The sequence below is a fragment of the Rhododendron vialii genome, chromosome 13a (assembly GCF_030253575.1).
Source record: "Rhododendron vialii isolate Sample 1 chromosome 13a, ASM3025357v1".
Taxonomy (NCBI): domain Eukaryota; kingdom Viridiplantae; phylum Streptophyta; class Magnoliopsida; order Ericales; family Ericaceae; genus Rhododendron; species Rhododendron vialii.
The window spans coordinates 25,733,366-25,754,430 of record NC_080569.1 but is presented as its reverse complement, the minus strand read 5'-3'; the positions used below and the strand labels follow the sequence as shown (position 1 = coordinate 25,754,430).

At 40.4% G+C, this 21,065-nt stretch overlaps 2 protein-coding genes across 3 annotated transcripts; both read right to left on the bottom strand.

Annotated features, from left to right (window-relative positions):
• LOC131313771 (lectin-like) lies at window positions 1-3,755 on the bottom strand. The gene is made up of 3 exons (XM_058342275.1): window positions 2,552-3,755; window positions 1,598-1,716; window positions 1-651 (listed from the first exon to the last, which is right to left on the bottom strand). Exons 1-3 carry the CDS (start codon window positions 2,822-2,824, stop codon window positions 282-284), a joined length of 762 nt encoding a protein of 253 aa, XP_058198258.1. The 5' UTR covers window positions 2,825-3,755; the 3' UTR covers window positions 1-281.
• Window positions 3,756-6,257: 2,502 nt separating this feature from the next.
• Window positions 6,258-20,375, bottom strand: LOC131313773 (uncharacterized protein C12B10.15c-like). 2 transcript variants are annotated; one of them, XM_058342279.1, is made up of 4 exons: window positions 19,843-20,375; window positions 19,516-19,608; window positions 17,026-17,207; window positions 6,258-6,707 (listed from the first exon to the last, which is right to left on the bottom strand). In XM_058342279.1, the coding sequence occupies exons 1-4, from the start codon at window positions 20,021-20,023 to the stop codon at window positions 6,645-6,647; spliced, it is 519 nt and encodes a 172-aa protein (XP_058198262.1). In that variant the 5' UTR covers window positions 20,024-20,375; the 3' UTR covers window positions 6,258-6,644. The 2 variants fall into 2 exon arrangements, with proteins under 2 accessions (XP_058198262.1, XP_058198261.1); XM_058342278.1 differs by having other exon boundaries at window positions 19,516-19,611; window positions 19,843-20,096.
• Window positions 20,376-21,065: the final 690 nt, after the last annotated feature.

Genomic DNA, 21,065 nt, shown 5'->3' with positions numbered 1-21,065 from the left:
TTTGTCCAAGAATGGAGCTTTATTATTGTCCAACCTCAGGTTATGATTATATTTATTACATGTCTTGTGCCTAGTTCGCTAGGCTTCCATTTACAGTGGGGTTTGGAAGCGATAGTAGTTAGGCATTATTACTCGCACTTTTGCAGAGAGACGGATCCTTGTAATACGAACCCGGGCCACAGAACTAGCATTATATTGCACCTGCTACCATGCTAGGTCACAACGTCTAAATAAAAATCTGAATAAGAATGGATATTGTACTTCTTGGTAGGTCTAAAGCTTCAGGCTTTTGGCCGAATGGCAACACCTTTGATGACCAGACCTCTCTTCCACATCCCAGCTTTGTATTCATAGAGGGAGAATTGAATGTCTCCAATTTTTTCAGAAGATGTCCTAAACTCCCCTGCTGGAATTTCTATCCATCGTCCCCTTGGCTTTTCCATCAAATTTTCTTCATGTTGTTGCGTTGTTCCATCAGGGAGAATGAGCATAACATTCACTGGAACTTCCCACCCAAAAGCGGGATCTTTCAGCATGACCAAAAACACCACCTCATAAACGGTTCTTGGTGAGAGGTTTACCATCTCAAATTTTCCTTGAATTTCCAGCCAGCAAACTTTTAGCAGTTCAGCAACATCAACAAACACATCACTGTGAAACAGAAACAAACAAAACATTATTGAATTGGTAGGAGGATTCTGGAGCAGCCACTTTGTGCATATATTGCCAAAGGTTAGGTCTGTCTCCAATCATCCCCTGCCCATACCCCCAATGATTGGGGACTAGATGGGTTATGTTATGTTGTTATGTTGTTGTAGGAGGATTTTGGAGCAAGGGTTGACCGCACGACTTTGATGGTTATCAAATTGGATTTTACATCGTCAACTCTTTGGTGTACAGGTTGGGGGTATCCTTCTCAAGGATTGGAATTTGGTTCCTAAACTAACTAGGTCCAGGCAAAGAAATAGTTGGTTTTGGGCTCGGTCATAAACGCACATAACTGTTTTCTTTTTAAAAGTTTTATCCCAGGTTTGTAATATTGATTATTGAAGTTTAACCCCCAAAAAAGGTTTGTTAAATTGTAAACTCTACCATGCAGTGTCCCATACGTGTTCTACCTGGGACATGGTAGAAAACCTCGTGTCAATCGGAGAAAACTAATTACAATAAATGGACACACCACGTGGCGTTCCCCGCCGTTTATCCGGCTTATTCATGTCTTTAGCGTGTTAGACACTCATACAACGACACACTTAGGTGTGTCAGTGCTCCATAGCCATAGGCTGTATTTGGATATTAGAGTGCTGGAAAAAAAAATTAGAAAAAAAAACCTGTATCTTCCTCTTCCGATCTCTTTTCCCTCCACAAATCAAGATTTTGGATCATGGATTGGAATTTGGTTGCAAAGCTAGTTCTAGGGCGACCTATCATAGTCATGGATGATGGATCACCATAGGTCATGTTTTGGATATTGGATTGCTGGCAACTTGTTCATATTTTCCCTCCATTTTCTTGGATTTTTGGATGGGTTTGTTTATCAATGTAAGAAAATTTATGAGGAACCATAAAACTTAAGGTAAACCCTTGTAGTTGGCACCTTGTTTCTTTGAGATAGGACCAGTGCCAATAGCGGTTGTCTTCAGCCCAAGTGATTGAGAGATCCCTTGCAAATAACATGAAGCTGTTGCTGCTGGACTTCCGATCAACCCAATACTTTTGCATACAAAAACAAAATGCTAATCAGAAGAGAATATCGATGCCAATGATGTAAGGATAATATTTGAAAAGTATCATATACAAATCAACAGTGAAAATTGAGGTTGGATGTCTATGGTGATGTTAATTCAGAAGATTGGATGGATAGTTGCCTTAAAACCCTTATCTATGGAGTTACTTGCTTAACAAAGCCCTTGGCTAGTCCTACCTCTGCTTCTGATGTTGTAACTCTACGTGGAAGCTTGGTTTGAAGATCCATGCGTGTTTGTGTATAGTCCTTGGAATTGTGAGAAATGAACCTTGCATTCCTTTTCTGCTGTTGTCAGAAAGTGGTGGTAGAAATTTCTTCCAATTGCCACACAAAAAAATTGAAACTTGCATCTGCATTTTACGCTTGTTGGAAACTGGTTTTGAGATACGACTCTTGTGTGTGATTGTGAGAAAATGAGACTTACATTTTTTTTTTTTTGTATTCCTTTGGAAACTGGTTTTGGAGATCATTCTTTAGTTGTAGAAATTGTCAAACAGTAAAAAAAAAATAATTGAAACTTGCCGTCCTTTTAACGCTTGTTAAACTAGTTTTAGAGATATCACTATTCGACCGTGTAAATCCATCCAATTGTGAGAAAATGAAACTTGCCGTCCTCTTTCACTCTTGTTGGGGTTTGGTTTTGGGGATACGACTGTTTGACTATGTAAAGCTCATCCATCCCCTTGTGGAAAATGAAAATTGCATTTTTTATTTTTTATTTTGTACTCCGTTGGAAACTGATTTTGGAGAAATGAATGCATGATTCTGGGAATTCCATCGAACTGTGAGAAAATTGAAACTTGCCTTCTTTTCTTGGTTTAAGAATACTCCAGCCTGGAGCTGGTTATACAGCTTTTCAGTGGAGGAGGAGTCAAATGGTGAGTCTGCATGTTTGACAATGGCTTCGTAGTTGTGGGGCAGCTTTACTTCTGGTGGTGTTGCATCACTAACCCTGGAAGAATCTTTTTCAGTGCTGTGTGAAATTATTGGTATGCTCGTGCTACCTTGTTCTGTAATTTGTGGAGGAGCCTCTTCCCGAACCTGTGGAGTTTCATCTTGCGACCACCGTGTTCCCATCTCATCTCTTCCTCAAACTATGCGTGGAGATCTTGTACTTATAGAGTACTAGCGTTTGTGCCCTTTTAACGCACGGGATAAAAAATCACATTGATTTTTTTTTTTTTGGCTCCGTGTATTGAACGGGCTTAACGCTAGTAATAAAAAAAGATAGTTTAATACTTTTTCGGTACTGTGTTTGATGCACGCTAGCACTGGTTTCATTCTATGCACTAAAAGACGTGTGGTGAAAAATGAATTTGGAGTACCACAGGACAGTACCTTTGCAAAGGCATAGAATAATTTTTCTTCCATATTCAACCCCCAAGTCTCTCTTCCTCCCTTTCCGAAGTTCCTCTCTCTCAAATTCTGGGTATTCCATCAAATTGTGAAAAACTGATGGGGAAAGAAAATGTAAGTTGATTTTCATGACTTCTAGTAATTTTTTATTTTTTTTTACGAACATGAGTTTGTCCCATTTATATTAAAACAAAAAGAGTACAACTACAACGACAGAAAATAAACAAAGGACCCCAAAAGATCCGAACAAAATAAGAAAAAACAAAGAAGAACAACAAAATAAAGATCCCGTCAAAATTGACAACCGCGTTGATGGAGACCACTGGTCCACATGTGGATGTGGCAGCAGGAAGATGGAAGATTCCCACTGGCAGCTAAAGCTCAACGTCCCTTTGTCCTACTGCAGTCAAAGCTGCTAGGTGCCACCATCACTGTTGCATAAAACCCATGGATCCGTCGCCAAGGCTAATCGGATCTGAGGGCTAAAAAAACTCAAATCTGAAAACCAAATATGGGTCACCAATGTCCAAAAACAATGGGTAGTGGGAGATCATCTCTCCTGGGGATGAGTATCGATCGCCACTCAACCATAGTGGGAAGAGAGAAGAGAGTCTGGATGATGGGTGACTTAGAGGGGAGGAGGAAGGAAGAGTGCAGTAAAGGGAAAAAAAAAAAAAAAAGAAGGGGGAAGAGGAAAAAGGGGGGGGGGGGGGGGGGGGGGGGGCGGGGGGGGGGAAACTCTCCTCTCTCTGTCTCTCTAGCGTTCTTCTCACGCCACTCGGTATCATGACTTCTAGTTGTGCAGAGATGCTTCTTTCATTCTTTTTTCCTTTTTTTTTTATTAGTTGTAGAGGGATTATTAAAGGTTCAATTCATCCATTAATTCCTGTTGCATCTTTTTATACGTGAAAGGACAATTTTAAGACTTCATTAACAACAAATACTCCTTCCGTCCCAAAATCTTTGGTCTTTTTCGATATTTACGTCATTCATATCTTTCAATTTATGATATTTTTCATAATTTTGAAAACTTTATGTTATAGATTTAATTGAAAACTATTAAATGAGATCCATATTGCATATTTTTGAATATTCATATTGAAAGATATAAAAGCTTAAAGAATGATACAAATATCACAAACATCACAAAAGTTCAAAGATTTTGGTACAAAGGGAGTAATGAATAAAACGAGATTGTGCAATTATATTTTTTTCCCAATCTTCTCCTTCACCTTTTTCGCACACAGCATACAGGTGCTAAAGGGTTGAATTCAGCTCAAGAACATTTGTTCTCAAGTTTTTAAAGAACACAAGAATAAAGCATCTTATCAACGATTATGAGTTCAAGTTTTGGCATCTAATTCTGTGCTTCATTTATCAAAGCTTTATGGGGTTGCTTTATAGTGCCCAATTCCAATTCATAACATCAAGGTCAAAATGTAATATTAGGTGAAAAACTATTTATTATTTTTTCAATCGGAAGACCAAACCAGTTCATTAATATCCGTCATATGGCATTTATAGATAATCCAATTACAGAGCAAGCCATACAACGACAACTGATAACCAACTAAAACAGTGGAACAGAAAGCAACTGCCGGTCCAAATCTGAGACGACTTCGTCAAACTCCAAAGCATAGTTGAAAACTCTAATATGGAGCCATTACATAAGGAGGAGCCATGCCTTTGCAGGAGCCACTACTTGCTTCACACCGAAAAATACATGGATCGGCAAACGTGGAGCACGTATCCAGAAGTCAGATGTCTCAAAAATCAGTTGAACATGGGCCTAGCCCATCCCCGAACGGGCCAAGCTTAGTCCGAGGTAGGAAGACGACTAGAACCACAAGGGTAGAGCCACCGAGAGCCACCCCTAGAAGCCGCTACCACCAAACTCTGGCCAAACCCCCAACCACCACCTACAAAAAAAAATAGAACCGCCGCCCACCACTAACCACACGCCACACAAACCCAACAAAACCTCGCCAAAAACGTAGATCTACTGGATCCTAGATCGTCAGTACACACAAGGACCAAACCATAGCCGTTAGGCACGAAACCGGAGACCCAACGGGCGTCCCGCCACCATCACCCACCGCCACGCCTAGCCGTTAAACACAAAACCGAAATCCCCCAGATTTGGATCCCAGCAATCGAACGGTGGTGGAGGGCGGAGACGGGAGGAGACGCATGGACAGGGGTGTACGAGGAAAGGGTGGAAGGAGAGGGACGAGGAGGCCCAAGGGAGGAGGCGCCCCCCCCCTCCCCCCCCCCCCCCCCCCCCCAGGCGGAAGAAGTTTCCACGTAGCCCTAACTGATGAAAAGTTTAGAGAGAGGTGAAAAACTGATTTGAGTTGGACAAAATTATCCATCAGTTGCATAGACTCCTGGTAATTTTTTGCGTAACCAAGTTTATCCGTGGCATGTTCATAGACTTTAGAGGTTGTAATAAAAAACGACAAGTGCCATCTGCTCTCAGCATTAGTCCGAGATTTGATAGTAATAATTAACCTCTTTTCATCAAAATGAAGGGGAGGACTCATGTACTAACCAAAATTTCTCTTCTCCATTGCTCTCCCAATATCGATATTTGCCTATTTTGGTAGATAATAGAATAAAAAATGCCAGAACTTGGCCTTGAAAATGAGATTGGTGACAATCTTGTGCTGAAAGTGATGCCAATTCAACACACCCACACACACACACACACACACACAAAACTCCTATTGATTCTGCTAAGCGATGAATTCTGACGAGCATCTTGCTTTCTATATGGAAGGAGTGAAGATCAGATGCTCATGGGACCATTACTGGAAAGATGGCAACGTACTTTGAGTGCATCCTGTCAACGTAATGCTTTCTAGTATCACATTTTGTTTTTAATAAACTTGCATTAGCAAAATCTGCAACCAGAAAAGCAGGGATCTAATTTGCTAGGTCATATACAGAAACTAGAAAAAGGTTACGTCGTTTTTGGATAATTCGTGAAGCAAAAGAAAAACTAAAGCAAACATAAGTTTATTTCTTTCTTCTTACTGTACCATTTTCATGTCTTCATAATCCTCCACAAATTTATCGAGAGATGATTCCACTTAACTGTTCAAGAGGTTAGTTTATTGAGAGAGAGAGAGAGAGAGAGAGAGAGAGAGAGAGAGAGAGAGAGAGAGGTCATAAAAATAACGTCCCAAGAACAAATGTTACACAAGCTAACAATTTTTACGCACTTTTTTCACTCAGTAGGGCCATGCAATTATAAAACAATGGACCCATTAGAACAATACATCTAATAAATCTTTTACGAGTACACAATCAGAAAAATAAGACCTCAGGAGATGGGTGGTGTATGAAGCAAAAGTTATGATGCGAAATTCAAACTATCTAACCTCAATATTTAGCCAAGGCATTGAAACGCAGCAGAGAAAGTCTTCGGATTGCAAATGATCGTGTGGGCACAAAGGGAGAAGGTTTTGTGCCAAAGCAAGAGCCAGGCATTGCAGTTTTGAAATAAGATAACAAGAAGCTTCCCACAAACCTCAGCCTATTACTTTGCCTGTTGTGAATTAGAAGCAGATTCCAAGTCTTCAGGTGTCACTGACTGATGCAGCTGCACTCACAAAAAGAATCATCAAGTTACCTGAGAATGTCTTGCAGAATATATATTCATTAGCTCCTATTAAGTACCACAAATCAATCATAATAAGAAACAAGGCAAATAGGAGGTATGAACTAGGGATTTGCGGATCAAAAAAAAAAACCTAGGGATTTTAAACAGAAAATTCTCTCTCTCTCTCTCTCTCTCTCTCTCTCTCTCTCTCTCTCTCTAAACCCTAGCCGCCGCATTTACCTTTGTTCTCGCTTCCCCTCCCCCTTGGGCTTCACAACCCTAATACGGCAATGGGAGGGGAAGGCCATGGTACTAGTTCTCTCTCCCAATCTCTCTTTTTTTGGTTTGTTTTTCTCTTGTCTCTTCGGATCATTGACTTGTCTTATCTATGAGAGTTTTGTCTATCCTTTTTTTAAGAGTTTTTATTTTCGTCTTTGGGCGAATATTACGTCTATAGATCGGGTTCTTTCAGATGATATCGCTTCACAACGGCATCTGTGTCAACAGTGTTATACAACCCCCATATGATGTCTTTGCTGGAGCAACTATGGTGGCGTTGTAGTATAGGATGTGTTTGAAATCATTGATTGGTGGTGGTATGTGCAATTGCATCAACCTTTGCATGCTGTTGGCTTCTTATTTGAACCCTGAATTTTTTACAAAGATATTGCGGCGGTGAAAGCTGATAAAGAGGTATTTAAAGGTGTGATGGAGTGTATAGAAAAGTTTGTCCCATGTGAGGAGACCCAAGATGAGATTCTCTATCAAATAACAAGACATGAGCTGGCGGAAGGACTCTTTGGAAATTCCATGGCAATTAGGCAAAGAACTACAAGGACAACAGGTGATCACAAATTTTCGTACTCCTTGTAGTCTAGTACATATATACGCCTTTGTTCCGTAATGTTTATCTTGTGCTAATTAGTTATTAGTTATATCGTTATAATGTGGTAGTTGAGTGGTGGTCCGCATTTGGTCGTAATACTCTAGATTTGCAAAAATTTGCCATCAAAATCCTTAGCCTTGTAGTTCATTCGGATGTGAGAGAAACTGGAGTGTGTTCGAGCATGTGAGTATTACATTAAGAGGTTTCCAGTTGTTTTTAATGTGTGTGATATAAACTTAAATCCCTTTAACATTTATTTTGCAGCTTCACACCAAAAAAAGAAATAAGCTAGATCAAAAGTGCCTCAATGACGTGGTGTTTGTTAAGTACAATAGAGTATTGAGGCGTCGATATGCAAACTATGGCAAACTTGACCCGATTTCCTTGAAGAACATTGATGAGAGCAATGAATGGTTGATTGGGAAATTGGACGAGGAGGTTGTATTTGAGGGTGAAGATTTGAATTGGGATGAGGTTGCGAGGGCTAGTGGAGTTGAAGAACCAAGCAAAGTTACTAGGTCAACTCATAAAGCAACTTCTTCTATCCCAACACCTACCGCGACAAAGGCAAGACCAACTCCAAGGGTTTCAAGAGGAAAGACATCTTTATACAATCTTGTAGATGATGAGAATAAAGACTGGGATGAATATGAAATAGGAGATACGGATGAAGAAGAAGACGTGGAAGGATATAAATCAGATGATGATGATGATGAATTTCTTGGTGTTGAGGATGATGATTAATGCCTATGCATGCCGCTAGATTTGTTTGCCATTAATCGTTTTGCTATGTCTCTAAGGCTAATCATGGATGATATGTTTTGTTTAGTTAGTGTTTGGTGATTCCGTACTTCCGTTCAACTTTAATTCCTTGTTTGGAATATGCGGATTGTTCTCATTTTATGAATGAGCGTATTTTGTGTTTTTTACTTGTATTTATAAGTTGGATTGTTGGTTATTATGCAATATGATGATGATAAGGAGTAAATATTGGTCATTTATGTAGTATATCTTTTTTTGTTTTAAACGCTCGCCTCGCTTCAATGAGGCACTCACCTCATGTTTTACGGGCTTTGTCGCCTCACCTTCACCTCACACTTTTAAATCACTAGGCCCTCCGATGCCTAATTTAGTATCACATATACTGGAAACCCTAACTCAGGTGAGTAATGCAATTGCTGATAACAATGTACATTTCAATAGGTTGTACCTTGTATTTATAGATTTCGTCGTGCTTGCTCCCAAGCACCCTAATTCGTTAGGAAACCCTACCTTGTTAGGAATCCTCCTCTATGTGGAAGTGCATTCCATATATTAACTCAATCTCTGCCCATTATGGTGGAATATATCATTCTCTTATTCATGGGATCCCCCTATCACGCGAGGAGCTTATTCCAAAGCATTCTAGAATGACCCAACTGCCCATCTCGTTGGTCGGCATAACTTGGTTCATACCTGTATGGATACTACTATTAAGTTAGGGTTCACTTTGTTATGTATTTGTTACTTAGGGGTATATTTTTACTTTTACTCTTGTCCATATAAATACGAAGTGTGAGAGAGAGAAATCCAATTTTGGGTTCTCCTTTTTCCCCAAAATCCACATGGTATCAAAATTCAGAGCCACAATCGTTTACCTCTGGTGACAAAAACCCATGATCAACTACCTTAGTTGATCACTTTCCGACACTGTAAGACGTCACTCTAGTCGTCCTTGCTCATTTCCAACGCTGTATGATGTCTCTCCAATCATTCCCGACCATTTCAGACGTCGTACGACTCTCGTTTGCCTTTGAAACTTGTATCTGCCGCCGAAACCCACTGGGTAACCACGTACAGGTACGTTTCAGGTTGTTTGTGTTGTCGGTGGTCTGTTTAGGCTTGATTTGGGATCGTTAAGGGTCTGGGTACTCTCATTTCTGTTGAAAATCAACTGGGTCATCACCGATCGCGTCCAAAATTGACTTGGTGACCACAAAATCGACTGGGTCTGATCTCTAAGGTTTGTTTGAAGTTTGGGTGTTCTTTTAATCCTTTTTTTGGAGGCTTCAATTACCTGTCTTGCTCTCTCTGACAAACCCTTCGTAATCTGTTACTGTTAATATGTCGGAGGATCCCAAAAATGCTTCCGCTTGTTCGAAGAATGAGTTGAGTTGTGTTTGGTCTCTGGATAACTCTCCTCTGGATATTTGCTACATTAAGTTGGATGGTTCCAACTATTTACTTTGGTCTCGCACCTTTACTTTGGCTATTACTGCCCGTGGCTTGTTGAACTTCATCACAAGCCCTGTTCAAAAACCAACAACTCCTTGTGAGAGGTAAGAGCGGGAAGAGTACCTGAGGTCGCCCGCCGGGTATATGGCGGTTGCTACAATGGTGCTCGAGACCACCGGAGGTGGAGGAGAGAGCTCGGGGCGGACTTAGAGAGAGAAAGGGATGGCAGTAGAGAGTGAGGTCTTAACCAGAGAGTAGATAGATCTATTGAATGCTTGTTGAATGCTACTTATATATGAGCCTTGGAGTTGAAAGAGAGCCAGGTGTGAGGCTCCTCCCCATTGGTGGGCAGAGTAGAGGTTGACATGCTTTCCTCTTTTAGTCCCAAGGCCATTCAAGGAACCGACAGAGGCTATTTCGGTGATACATGGAGACTCGTATCATCTGCCGAGTCAGGTGAGGTATGATACGGGCTCCGAGGCGCCAGGCGGTAGGTATGATACTTCTTCCGAGATGTCAGATGGCAGTCAATGTCCCCTCTCTCTTTAGGACTGGTCAAGTTAAAGCTCGCCGGAGGCAAGCTCGTCTTCCTTGACAAGACCCCTTGCTTTAGCCTCCAAACCACATTCCTCCTTAGGTCCCGAGCGAGGTACCTAGGCCCTGCTCCCGGCCTAGGATGGTGTATAGAGTCGCCTTTAAGTATTCTGGAGTCTTCGAAGTGTTAAGTAGGAGGTGAAGTGCCCAGAGGTGACCTCACTCCTCCATGGGTGGAGAGTTCTTCCTCTGGTGGTGGAGTTTGTGGAGGAAGCTTCACTTCGGCGGAGGCAAGGTTCGTGGAGAAAGCCTTGCTCCGCCGGAGGTGAGTATCATGGAGGAAGCCTTGCTTCTCCCGGAGGTGAGGATTGTGGAGGAAGGCTTGCTCTTCCTGGGAGTTAGTATTGTGGAGGAGGCCCTGCTCCTCTTGGAGGTGGATATTGTGGAGGAGGCTTGCTCCTCCTGGAGGTGACTATTGTGGAAGAGGCCTTGCTCCTCCTGGAGGTGGTCACCGGCGGGGTTCTTGGAGAAGGTGCATCCGGTTGCGGGATATATCGTATACCCACATTAATGTCCCCTTATACTCATGTCACGAGGCGAGTGTGTGCGGGGATAATCAGACCATGGAGGGAACCTCGTTCCTCCCAGGATGGGTCGCCAAAAGAGCTTATGGAGGGTGTGTGTTCGAATGTGAGGTGTATCGTATACCCACACTCCTGGACCAGAACTTGAGACATGGACTTGGCAGAATGCTTTAGCCATGACTTGGCTATTTAACTCTATGATTCCTACCATTTGCCATACTTGTTTGCTTCTGGACACACCTTATACGATTTGGCTTGCTGTAACCCAAACCTATGCCCAAAAAGGTAATGATGCTTAGGCTTTTGAGATGAGAAAGAAACTCTGCAAGTTGGATCAACACAATCGATCTCTTGCTGAGTATTATGCTGAATTGAATAGAGTGTGACAAGAACTTGATTATTATCAAGGGTTTCAAGCTGTTTGTACTGCTGATGCAACTACTTTCCAACAGATGGTTGACAAGGAGCGCATCTATGACATTCTTGCTTGCCTTGATATGGAATATGACCTAACTCGTGTGCAAGTGTTGGTTCATATTCCTTTTCCCAATCTAAGAGAGGCCTATGCATGCGTTCAATAGGAGGAGAGTAGACGGAGTGTGATGGTCCATCCTCCAATTCCGGATTGCTCTGACTTGATTGTCATTCCCACTCCACGGGATGGTAAGTCTACCCAGGGTTAGCTTGGTGATAAAAGTAGCTCTATTGATAAAGAACTGCAAAGTGTGATTATTGCAACAAAACCAGGAATACAAAGAAATTTTGTTGGAAGTTACATGGTCGCCCATCTCACGCACATGTTTCGGAGTCTACTGTTGACATGTTGCTTGACCCTATTGGTGCTCGTTTGCAAGCTCCCGTGTCTAATACTTCCCAAAGTGGAGGTACTTTTTCTCAAGGGGAGTTACAAACTCTCAGGCACATGATGGCTAGGCCATCTTCCACAGCTTCTACTTCCACTACATCCTCGTACTTTGCTCACACAGGTATCCCAGCTAGTGTATCTATTGCTTCCTCCTCTCTTTCTTGGATAATAGATTCTGGTGCCACAGATCATATGATAGGTTGTTCATCCTTTTTTTGACTCCTACTCTACGTATTCTGGTAAGGACTAGGTTAGAGTAGCTGATGGTTCCCTATCTGCTATTTCAGGAAAAGGTTTCATTTACTACTTTCCAACCATTTCTCTTTCGTCTATTCTCCATGTTCCAAATTTTTCTATTAACATTCTCTCTGTTAGTAGTCTTGCCCATTCTTTGAATTGCTCCATGCATTTTTTTCAAACACATTATGTCTTTCAGGAGCTGGATGCGGGGAGAATGATAGACAGTGGTAAAACCCATGGTGGTCTATATTTTTTAGAGCCTGCACCCCGTCCATCTTTTACACCATTATCATTGGGTCAAGCTCTTGAAGCAGACACGAGTTCAGCTCTTCCTTTATTGCATCAGTGGCATCGTAGATTGGGTCACTCATCTTTTGGGATTTTAGAAAAACTTTTTCCTACCTTAACTAAGCAATGTACTAGGAGTCGGGTTTTTTTTGAAGCTTGTGAGCCGGCTAAACATAAACGCTCTTTTTATGCTCCTATTAATCAAAGAAGTGCTTCTACATTTATGGTTATCCATTCTGACGTTTGGGTCCTTCCCATGTTACTTCTGTTTCTGGTTATCGATGGTTTGTCACTTTTATTGGTTGTTATTCTCGCACTTTGGTGTATTTACTTCGGTCCAAAAATGAAGTTTTTTTATGCTTTAAATCTTTTCATCAGATGGTTCGTACTCAATTGAAACTAACATTAAAATCCTTCGTAGTGATAATGGGACTGAGTACCTTGATGGGCATTTTTGGGCATATCTTAGTATGGCATTCTTTTTCAAACGATTTGTGTTGGCAATCCACAACTGAATAGGGTTGCTAAAAGCAAAAATCGTCACATTGCTGAGGTAGCCCGTTCTCTCTTATTCACCATGAATGTCCCAAAATTTTATTGGGGCGAAGCTGTTCTTACTGCAGCTTATCTTATCAATCGCATGCCATCCAGTGTTCTTCAGTTTAAAATTCTTATTGAGTTTCTCCTTGATAGGTCTTCGGTCTCTTCCCTTCCACCCAAAATTTTTGGTTACGTGTGTTTTGTCCATACTCGTAAACATCCTGGTGGCAAGTTAGATCCCAAGGCTCGTAAATGCATTTTCCTTGGCTATTCCCCTACCCAAAAGGGATACAAATGCTATGACCCTCACTCCTGTAAACATTTTGTTTCTATGGATGTCACTTTTTGATAAACAACTTCCTTTTACCCCATCTCCCCTACATCTCTTCGGGGGGAGAATAATATGGAGGAAAAGGAAGAGATGTTGACATCCCATAATCAAGAGTCATGGTCTTACTTTCCAATACCTTGTTATGGTGAGGGGGAGAAGGAAAACTCTAGGGAAGAACCTATATCTGAAGAAAGAGCAGAACATGACATGATTGGTCTAGATGTTGACGACGATAGGCTTTACTTGCATAGATTGCCTAACTTGCAGAAGTTTTCTCAACTGAAAAAGGGACAGCCTGCCTATGGCCCTGTGCGATGCCACCTTACCAATCACTATCACCTCTCCGGCTCCAATTCTAGCTTCTAATTCTTCGGCTAACTCATCTGGTAATGAACCATCCCTTCTTGTTTCTGATGAACTTGATGCTCCTTCTGATGAACTTGATGCTCCTGTTGCTCTTAGAAAAGGAGTTCGAACATGTACTCAACATTCCATCTCACAATTTGTTTCATATGATTGTCTATCCCCTTCGTATCGTGCATTTGTTTCCCCTCTCTCTTCCATATCTATCCCACAGAGTTGGAAGGAAGCACTCATAATACCTAAGTGGAAAGAAGTTATGGTAGAGGAGATGATAGCTTTGAAAAGGAACGGCACTTGGGAACTAATGTCTCCTCCGGAGGGAAAGAAATCAGTGGGTTGTAAATGGGTGTTCACAGTAAAACATAAAGCAGATGGAACGGTTGAGAGATACAAGGCGAGACTTGTTGCCAAGGGCTTTACTCGGACATACAGTATCGACTATGAGGAAACCTATGCTCAGGTAGCAAAGATGAACTCTATTCGGACTTAGCTCTCTTGTGCTGCTATTTTGAATTGGCCTCTTCAACAATTTGATGTAAAAAAATGCATTTCTTCATGGTGACTTAAAAGTAGTGTACATGGATATACCACCAGGTTTCTCTTCCTCTGTTATTGTTACTCAAAGGAAGGTGTGTAAATTGAGAAAGACCCTCTATGGATTAAAGCAGTTACCTAGAGCTTGTTTGACAGATTTCTCAAAGCTATGTTGAGATTTGGATACAAAGTCATGCAAATCATACTATGTTCATCAAGGGAGGTAACGATAAGATTGTTATTCTTATTATCTATATGGATGACATAATCATGATAGGCAATGATGTTGATGAAATACTCAGTGTTAACACTCATCTTGCTCAAGAGTTCGAGATTAAAGACTTGGGATCCTTGAGATACTTTCTTGAGATGGAGGTGGCCCAATCTAATAAAGGCCTTTTTATCTCGCAAAGAAAGTATATTCTTGATCTTTTGGAAGAAACGGTTACGTTGGGATGCAAACCTACAGACTCTCCTATTGAGGCGAATCATCATCTTAGTAGAGATGTTGGAGAGCATATAGATAAAGAGAGATATCAGAAACTTGTGGGTCGTCTAAGAAGCAGTCAGTGGTAGCTAGATCGAGTACAGAAGCTGAATATAGGGCTATGGCTCATGGTGTGTGTGAGCTTTTGTGGTTCCAAACCCTGTTGAAGGATTTGGGAATCTCTGATGGTGGTCCTATGAAAGCTTTATTGTGATAACAAAGCGACTATAAATATTGCTCATAATCCTGTGCAACATGATAGAACGAAACATATAGAAATTGATCGGCATTTCATAAAGGAAAAGCTGAGCAGGGGTTTGATATGTATGCCGTTTGTAAGGTCTGTGGACCAGTTAGCTGATATATTTACAAAGGGGCTTAGTAGTAAGATCTTTCACCCCATTGTATTCAAGTTGGGCTTGATTGATATCTTTGCACCAACTGGAGGGGGAGTGTTAAGTTAGGGTTCACTTTGTTATGTATTTGTTACTTACGGGTATATTTGTACTTTTACTCGTCCATATAAATACAAAGTGAGAGAGAGAAACCCAATTTTGGGTTCTCCTTTTTCCCCAAAATCCATAACTACCTCTGCTCGGCTACCGCGCCGTGCAGCGTAACACCCTAACTTCATTCCCGTCCCTTGGTCGGCCTTTCACACTCTCTCATGGTGCTATCGTGTTACCACGCGTCCAACTCTTACACATCCTTCTGCGACGTTCACGAGCTGCCACGTATCTCACAAGTGATCGGGGTATCCTCTACTACGCACCTCCACGTGGTGCTTCCTGTATCCTTTCGCACATCGCATGTGCTCGGGTGTGATTTCCCTAGCTTGGGGAAAACCTCACTACACTTATCTATTCAATTCTAAATTAATATGAACATAGAATTGACAATAGTTGCATGGTCTAGTGCAAAGTTTTCAGAGGCGAAAGCGCAAGGCGAGGCGTACACCCCGAGACAATGAGGCGTAAGCCTTTTGATTTTTATTTTTTAAATAATTAAATTAATAAAATAACTTAAAAATACAAAAAAAAAAAAAAGTGCATTTCATAAAAGATAGATTAATACAAAAAGATAGGATAAAGTAGATTATCAGTTAATAGCTAATTGAGAAACCCTATAACATCACTTTATTAGTTATTAAATTTTTATCTTATTAACTTATCACTTTATTAGTTATTCAACAGAGCACATCAATTCATCACTTAGTAAAGGAAAACAGAGCACGACTGTAGATGAAGATCGACTTTAACAAGGCAGCAGAGAGAGAGGGGGGGTTGAATTACAAAATTTCCAAAATTAGATTAGGAAAATTTCTCTCCTGAGGCTTACACCTCGCCTAAAGAAATTAGGCGACTGCCTTTGTGGTTCACCACCTAAATTTTCACGCCCTGAGACGTTTTGGCATTGCCTCACCGGCCCAATGCCTCGAGGCGAGCCCAAAAAACCCCTTTGAAAACATTGGACTCTAGTGCAGAAGCCCGAATATAGAGCTATGGCTCACACGACATGTGAACTTGTATGGGTGCACTCTTTTCTTGAGGAGATAGGATTTAGTGTACAATTGTCTATGAATTTGTACTGTGATAATTAAGCAGTGATTCACATTGCATCTAATCCAGTGTATCATTGGAGAACTAAGCACATTGAAGTTGACCGTCATCTTGCGCGGGAAAAGTTAGCTGGTGGTGTGATTACTACTCCTTTCGTGTCTACAGGGCTCAATTGGCAAATATGTTTACTAAGTTATTGTTCAAATCACGCTTACAGTTGCTATGTAACAAGCTGGGACTTTGCAATATCTACTCTGTAGCTTGAAGGGGAGTGTTAGAATATTTGTTTAGTCTTAGTCTTGTCCCACATCAGTTAATGAAGTATTGTAATCAAGTATTTCAAATAATAGAAGTATGTGTTAGGGTTAATTAACACCATGTACACTTTCTCCCATCTTTGACAAGAAGTCCAAATGCCAAAATCATGTTCAGAAACCAATACTTACGAACAAGAGAAAAACAAGTTTAGTAGAGAGGTTAAAGATCGTCTTGAACATCTATCAGAACATAACGATTTGCAAAATATAACAGCAGCGACTTTCTCTTCATTCCTGCCAGGACAAACTACCAATATGTGTCAAGTCATCTAGCCTGAATCTTGATTCCCTTGATCCCAAAGGAAACGCCATTACCAGTTAAAATTAACAATAGCAAGCTCTAGACACCTTGACATGATCTTTATTCCGGTAGTTAGTTATATATGCCATTTGTTGCTTCCTTTGGAATTCAAAGCCATGAATTGGACATTTACTTCTGAGGCTCTCCCAAAAGCAGTGGCATTGACTGGGCAAAAACTTTAACATCTTTAACCATATTACCAAGGACAAAGCCACCAATGACTGATCAAATTTTATCCTTTTTTTCTTCAAAACACATATCAAGCAAAAACTTACAGCTTTTGTGACAGTCAACCAGTGAAAGGAACGAACGAAAACGTCATCTTGCGATGGAAGGCTGTCATGATTCCAAAAGGTTATACTTTGAAACTTTGCCTTCATCTCCCAAGAATTTGAGATTTCTTCAGATTGATCAGAGGCTTTTCTTTTTCCCAGACTCTTCTTTCCTATAACAAAGCCTGCATGCCAAAAATCATTACATGTATAGAAAAATAAAATAGGAGGACAAAAAAAAAAAAGGATTGACCATTTCGGTTGAGATTTTTGAAGCTCAACCCTAATGAAAAGATTTTACAGTGTCACGACATTGTATCAGAGTTTGCAACACAACCGAGGACAAACGTTTTTGCATGTTTTCACACACACGAGTTTAATAACATTATGTCATAGACATTAAAGTTAGAACTTAAAGCAATCATTGACAAACTAACAAGGACAAAGCTGTTTATGGAAATGCAAAATTTTCTTTAACTTTGGAAGATTAGGCCAACAAGTGCGCTCTTTCAACCATAACGTTGACCCAAGTCTTCAATCTTTTTATTACCAAAAAAAAATATCGTCAACTGCTTAATCCAATAAAGTGAGGATATTATCTGGTAAAAAACAGCCTTGATGACAATTGCTTGATGAAGGATGCGTCAGGATATTAACGACCTTCAACCATGCTTGTCTAACACTCTAATAGGCCCTGTTCCAGAACACGTTTTAAGTACTTATTTTTTAAGAAAGCAATTTCAAGCTAAAAAATAATGTGTTTAAACAAATAATTTTTCTAACAATATGAATCTTGTTTGATAGATCTCATCGAGATCTTTTGAACGGTGTAAAAAAAATCAAAAGATATATTTTTCATTTACGTTATTTTTGAGTTTGAAAATGTGAAATAAATACTTATTTTTTAAGGTGTTTTGGAACGGACTCTAACTTATACTCTAAACACCCTCCATTAAGTTTTTATTCCTAGAATAGACGGATGTTAAATCCATTGGGCAACTCAAGGCTAAAGTAAGCTAGTAGAAATGATGTGAGATTAGTGACTGGACACTTTTAACTGGAAAATGTCTAACTACAGTTCATCACATTGAAACCGTTGTCAGCATTTTGGAATTAGGGAGGATGGTCTAGACCAAAATAAAAAAAAGAAGTAAAGAAGTAAAAATCTAAGTAAAACAATGGACATAGAAATGAGTTCCAATTTATGATGCTTTGGAAACCAGTTATAATAATCTCTTTGCAGTTTGTGGGGAGTGCTTCTACGAAATGCATATTGTCTCAACTTGCTAGTATTGGTGTTTTCCATGCCATCAAAAGCCTTCTCTAGGAAATTGTTGGGGTACACCCTTGTGTGGTGGGTGTGAGTGTAGGGGATCACTCCCCCTTGTGTAAAAGTGCAGGTGTGCACTGTGTGTGTGCTGGAGACAGTGAGAAGCAGAGAGAGAGTTGAGCGGAGAGGCTCCCCTTCGGGGGGAGCGGGGCTCCTCGGAGATGCCCGGAGAGACTGTCGGAGAGCCACCGGAGTGAGGGAGAGAGAGAGGTGTGGGGAAGCCGGATTGTGGCTATTCCGGTGAAGTTTTTCATACTTGTATATGTGATTTATACATAGTGGAGTTTTCCTCGGATATCTCTCGTTTGTGCTTGGTTTATTTTCGTGCTTGTGCTCGGAGGTGTGAATCGGGGTCGGGGTCGGGGTCTCGACCCAACAGTGGTATCAGAGCCAGGTCTCGACCCAATTGTTGGGTTTTTTGCCCATGAAAATAGGCCCAATATTTTGGCCCAAGTGTTTTGTTTTTGGAAGCCCAATATTACTAGGTTTTTATTGGGAACAAAAAGGTCTTTTTTGTTTTTCGGTGGATGGCTCCAGAACGTGTGAGAAAAAAAGATCAAAAAGAGAGAAAAGGGTTTGGTGCTGTGTGTGCTACTGTGAAACAGGGAAAAACGTGGAGTGCACTGTGTGTGTTTGTGTTGTGACGGTGCTAAGGAAGAGATCAAGACAGCGACTTTTCTCTCCTTGTTCAAGCAATTTGCAGCAGCCTTTGTGTTCCTTTTGTGGGCTGATTTGTTCCGGTTGGTACCCTCTGTTTCAGTTGTGTTGGAGAGTTTTGGGTAAGATCTTTCCAGTTTGATTGTAGGTTGTTGAATAGGGCATTTGAGAGATTGTTGGATCTCTTTGTAAACCTTGGTGATAATGGAAATTGTTTTCTCTCTTCCGTGGACGTACCCGAGTTTGGGGAACCACGTATATTGGTTGTTCTCGTTGTGCCTTGTTTATTGCGTATTTAATTTTTGATTACGCTTCCGTTTGCGGGTGGATTGATTTAGGGGAAATTATCCCAACAGAAATTACAGCAATACATTGAGATTTCACCCCAGGAGCTTCTTTTATTAAGAGATATGGTTAATTATCAAACTAAACCAATCACTAACTAAAACATTTCATAAAAACACGACATCCCATTTTTTTTTATATTTTTGATACAGACAACTGACCAGAATAGCCTTGAGGAAGGTGAACAGTGGTGCCTTGCAACTTCCTTCCCCTGAAGTAAGCTTCCTCCATCGTCAGACCATCTACCTCAATCCCTGCTAATTCACTCTAACCTCGTTAATCAACCGTGTGTGTGTGTTTTGTGTGTGTGTGTGTGTATATATACATAAACATATATATATATATATATATATATACATAAACATATATATATATATATATATATATATATATATATATATATATATATATAGAGAGAGAGAGAGAGAGAGAGAGAGAGAGAGAGAGGAGAGAGAGAGAGAGAGAGAGAGAGAGAGAGAGAGGTGGACCTGTGGATTTGGGTTTGAAGTAGTGGGAAACAGAAGAAGGTCCATCGTACTTGATGCAGCACGGGAGCTGATGGACCTGACCTTTCAGATCCACCGCTGTCGAATCATTAAAACGGCTCACATCGATGCTTCCGAAGGCGCCCATTGCACAACTTCCCCGTCCGTTGCCATCTCTATCCATGGACTTGGATCAACTGTTTGCAGGCTCCACAAAAAACTTCCCAATCTCTATCTCAAAAGTCAAAATTGAAAACCCTAATTTTGGGCCACTCCCAAGCTGTCGTTTTCATATTTTCCCGCGCTTTTCACTACTGTCTACTCTCCTTTGTTGTTAGGATAAATGACGGGCCGGTACAGTTTTGTAAGCGTTTCCTGGAAAATTTTCAGTATCGAGCGGATACTATGTGGTGCTCGTTTGGCGCATCTAAATTGTTCATTGTGTTATTCCCTCTAGCTCCGGTCTAATCTTGTTAAGCACACAAAAGGATTCTCTTCCCTTCTCTCCCTCCACGTCACTCTCTCTCTTATTTGTCTCCCTTTCGGATCCAGATCTCTCTCTTTTGTTCGGATTTCTCTCTCTTTCATTTTTAATTTTAAATTTTAAAATATTCATAACTTTTGTTGCACATATCCGATTTTGAAAAATATATATTTCTAAAACCTACTCGAATAGTGTGTCGAAAAAAATAAATTTTTGAATGTATGCTTTCTTTCTTTTCTTTTCTTTTTTTTGCATTTCAAAGTTTTAAAAGAAAAATTTTCACTATGAATTTTGATTTTACATTGTTAATTATGAATTTACGTTATGTTTTCAAACCCAGTGTCTATGATTATACTGAAAAAATTTGTTTTGTTGTGTTTTGAAACACAATGAAATTCATGAGCTCAAACTAATGAAATTTATGAGCTCGAAGCTAATGAAATCCGCAAGGTGATTGTTGTTTTTTGAAATCCAGTAAATTCATGAGCTAAAAAATACTTGTAATAAAATTCATGAGTTCGAAATTTCAGAATTAGTGAAACTCGGTGAAATTCACGAGCTTCAAGTTAGTGAATTTCGGACCCATGGGAAAAGGGAAGGATGGGTTCCTTGCACGTAATTAAATGCGCGTGTGATCCTTGATGGGAATTAAAGACTAATTTTCTAGACTTGGATGTAATTTGCTGTTGTTACTCCTATCAATTTACTATTTTATTTATTATTTATTTTAAATATTTTATTT

Bases quoted from the DNA above. Each gene is read 5' to 3' on its own strand.
- LOC131313771 (XM_058342275.1), bottom strand. From the start codon at position 2,824: ATGGGAACACGGTGGTCGCAAGATGAAACTCCACAGGTTCGGGAAGAG. The intron at 1,717-2,551 runs GCAAGTTTCAAT...TTTTGTATGCAA, and splicing joins TCTTAAACCAAGAAAAGAAG to AAGTATTGGGTTGATCGGAA. The intron at 652-1,597 runs GTGCCAACTACA...TCTGTTTCACAG, and splicing joins TCCTATCTCAAAGAAACAAG to TGATGTGTTTGTTGATGTTG.
- LOC131313773 (XM_058342278.1), bottom strand. From the start codon at position 20,023: ATGGATAGAGATGGCAACGGACGGGGAAGTTGTGCAATGGGCGCCTTC. The intron at 17,208-19,515 runs GTCAGTTGTCTG...TTTGGCATGCAG, and splicing joins CCTTCCTCAAGGCTATTCTG to GCTTTGTTATAGGAAAGAAG. The intron at 6,708-17,025 runs GTAAGTTTTTGC...TTGTGAGTGCAG, and splicing joins GGTTGACTGTCACAAAAGCT to CTGCATCAGTCAGTGACACC.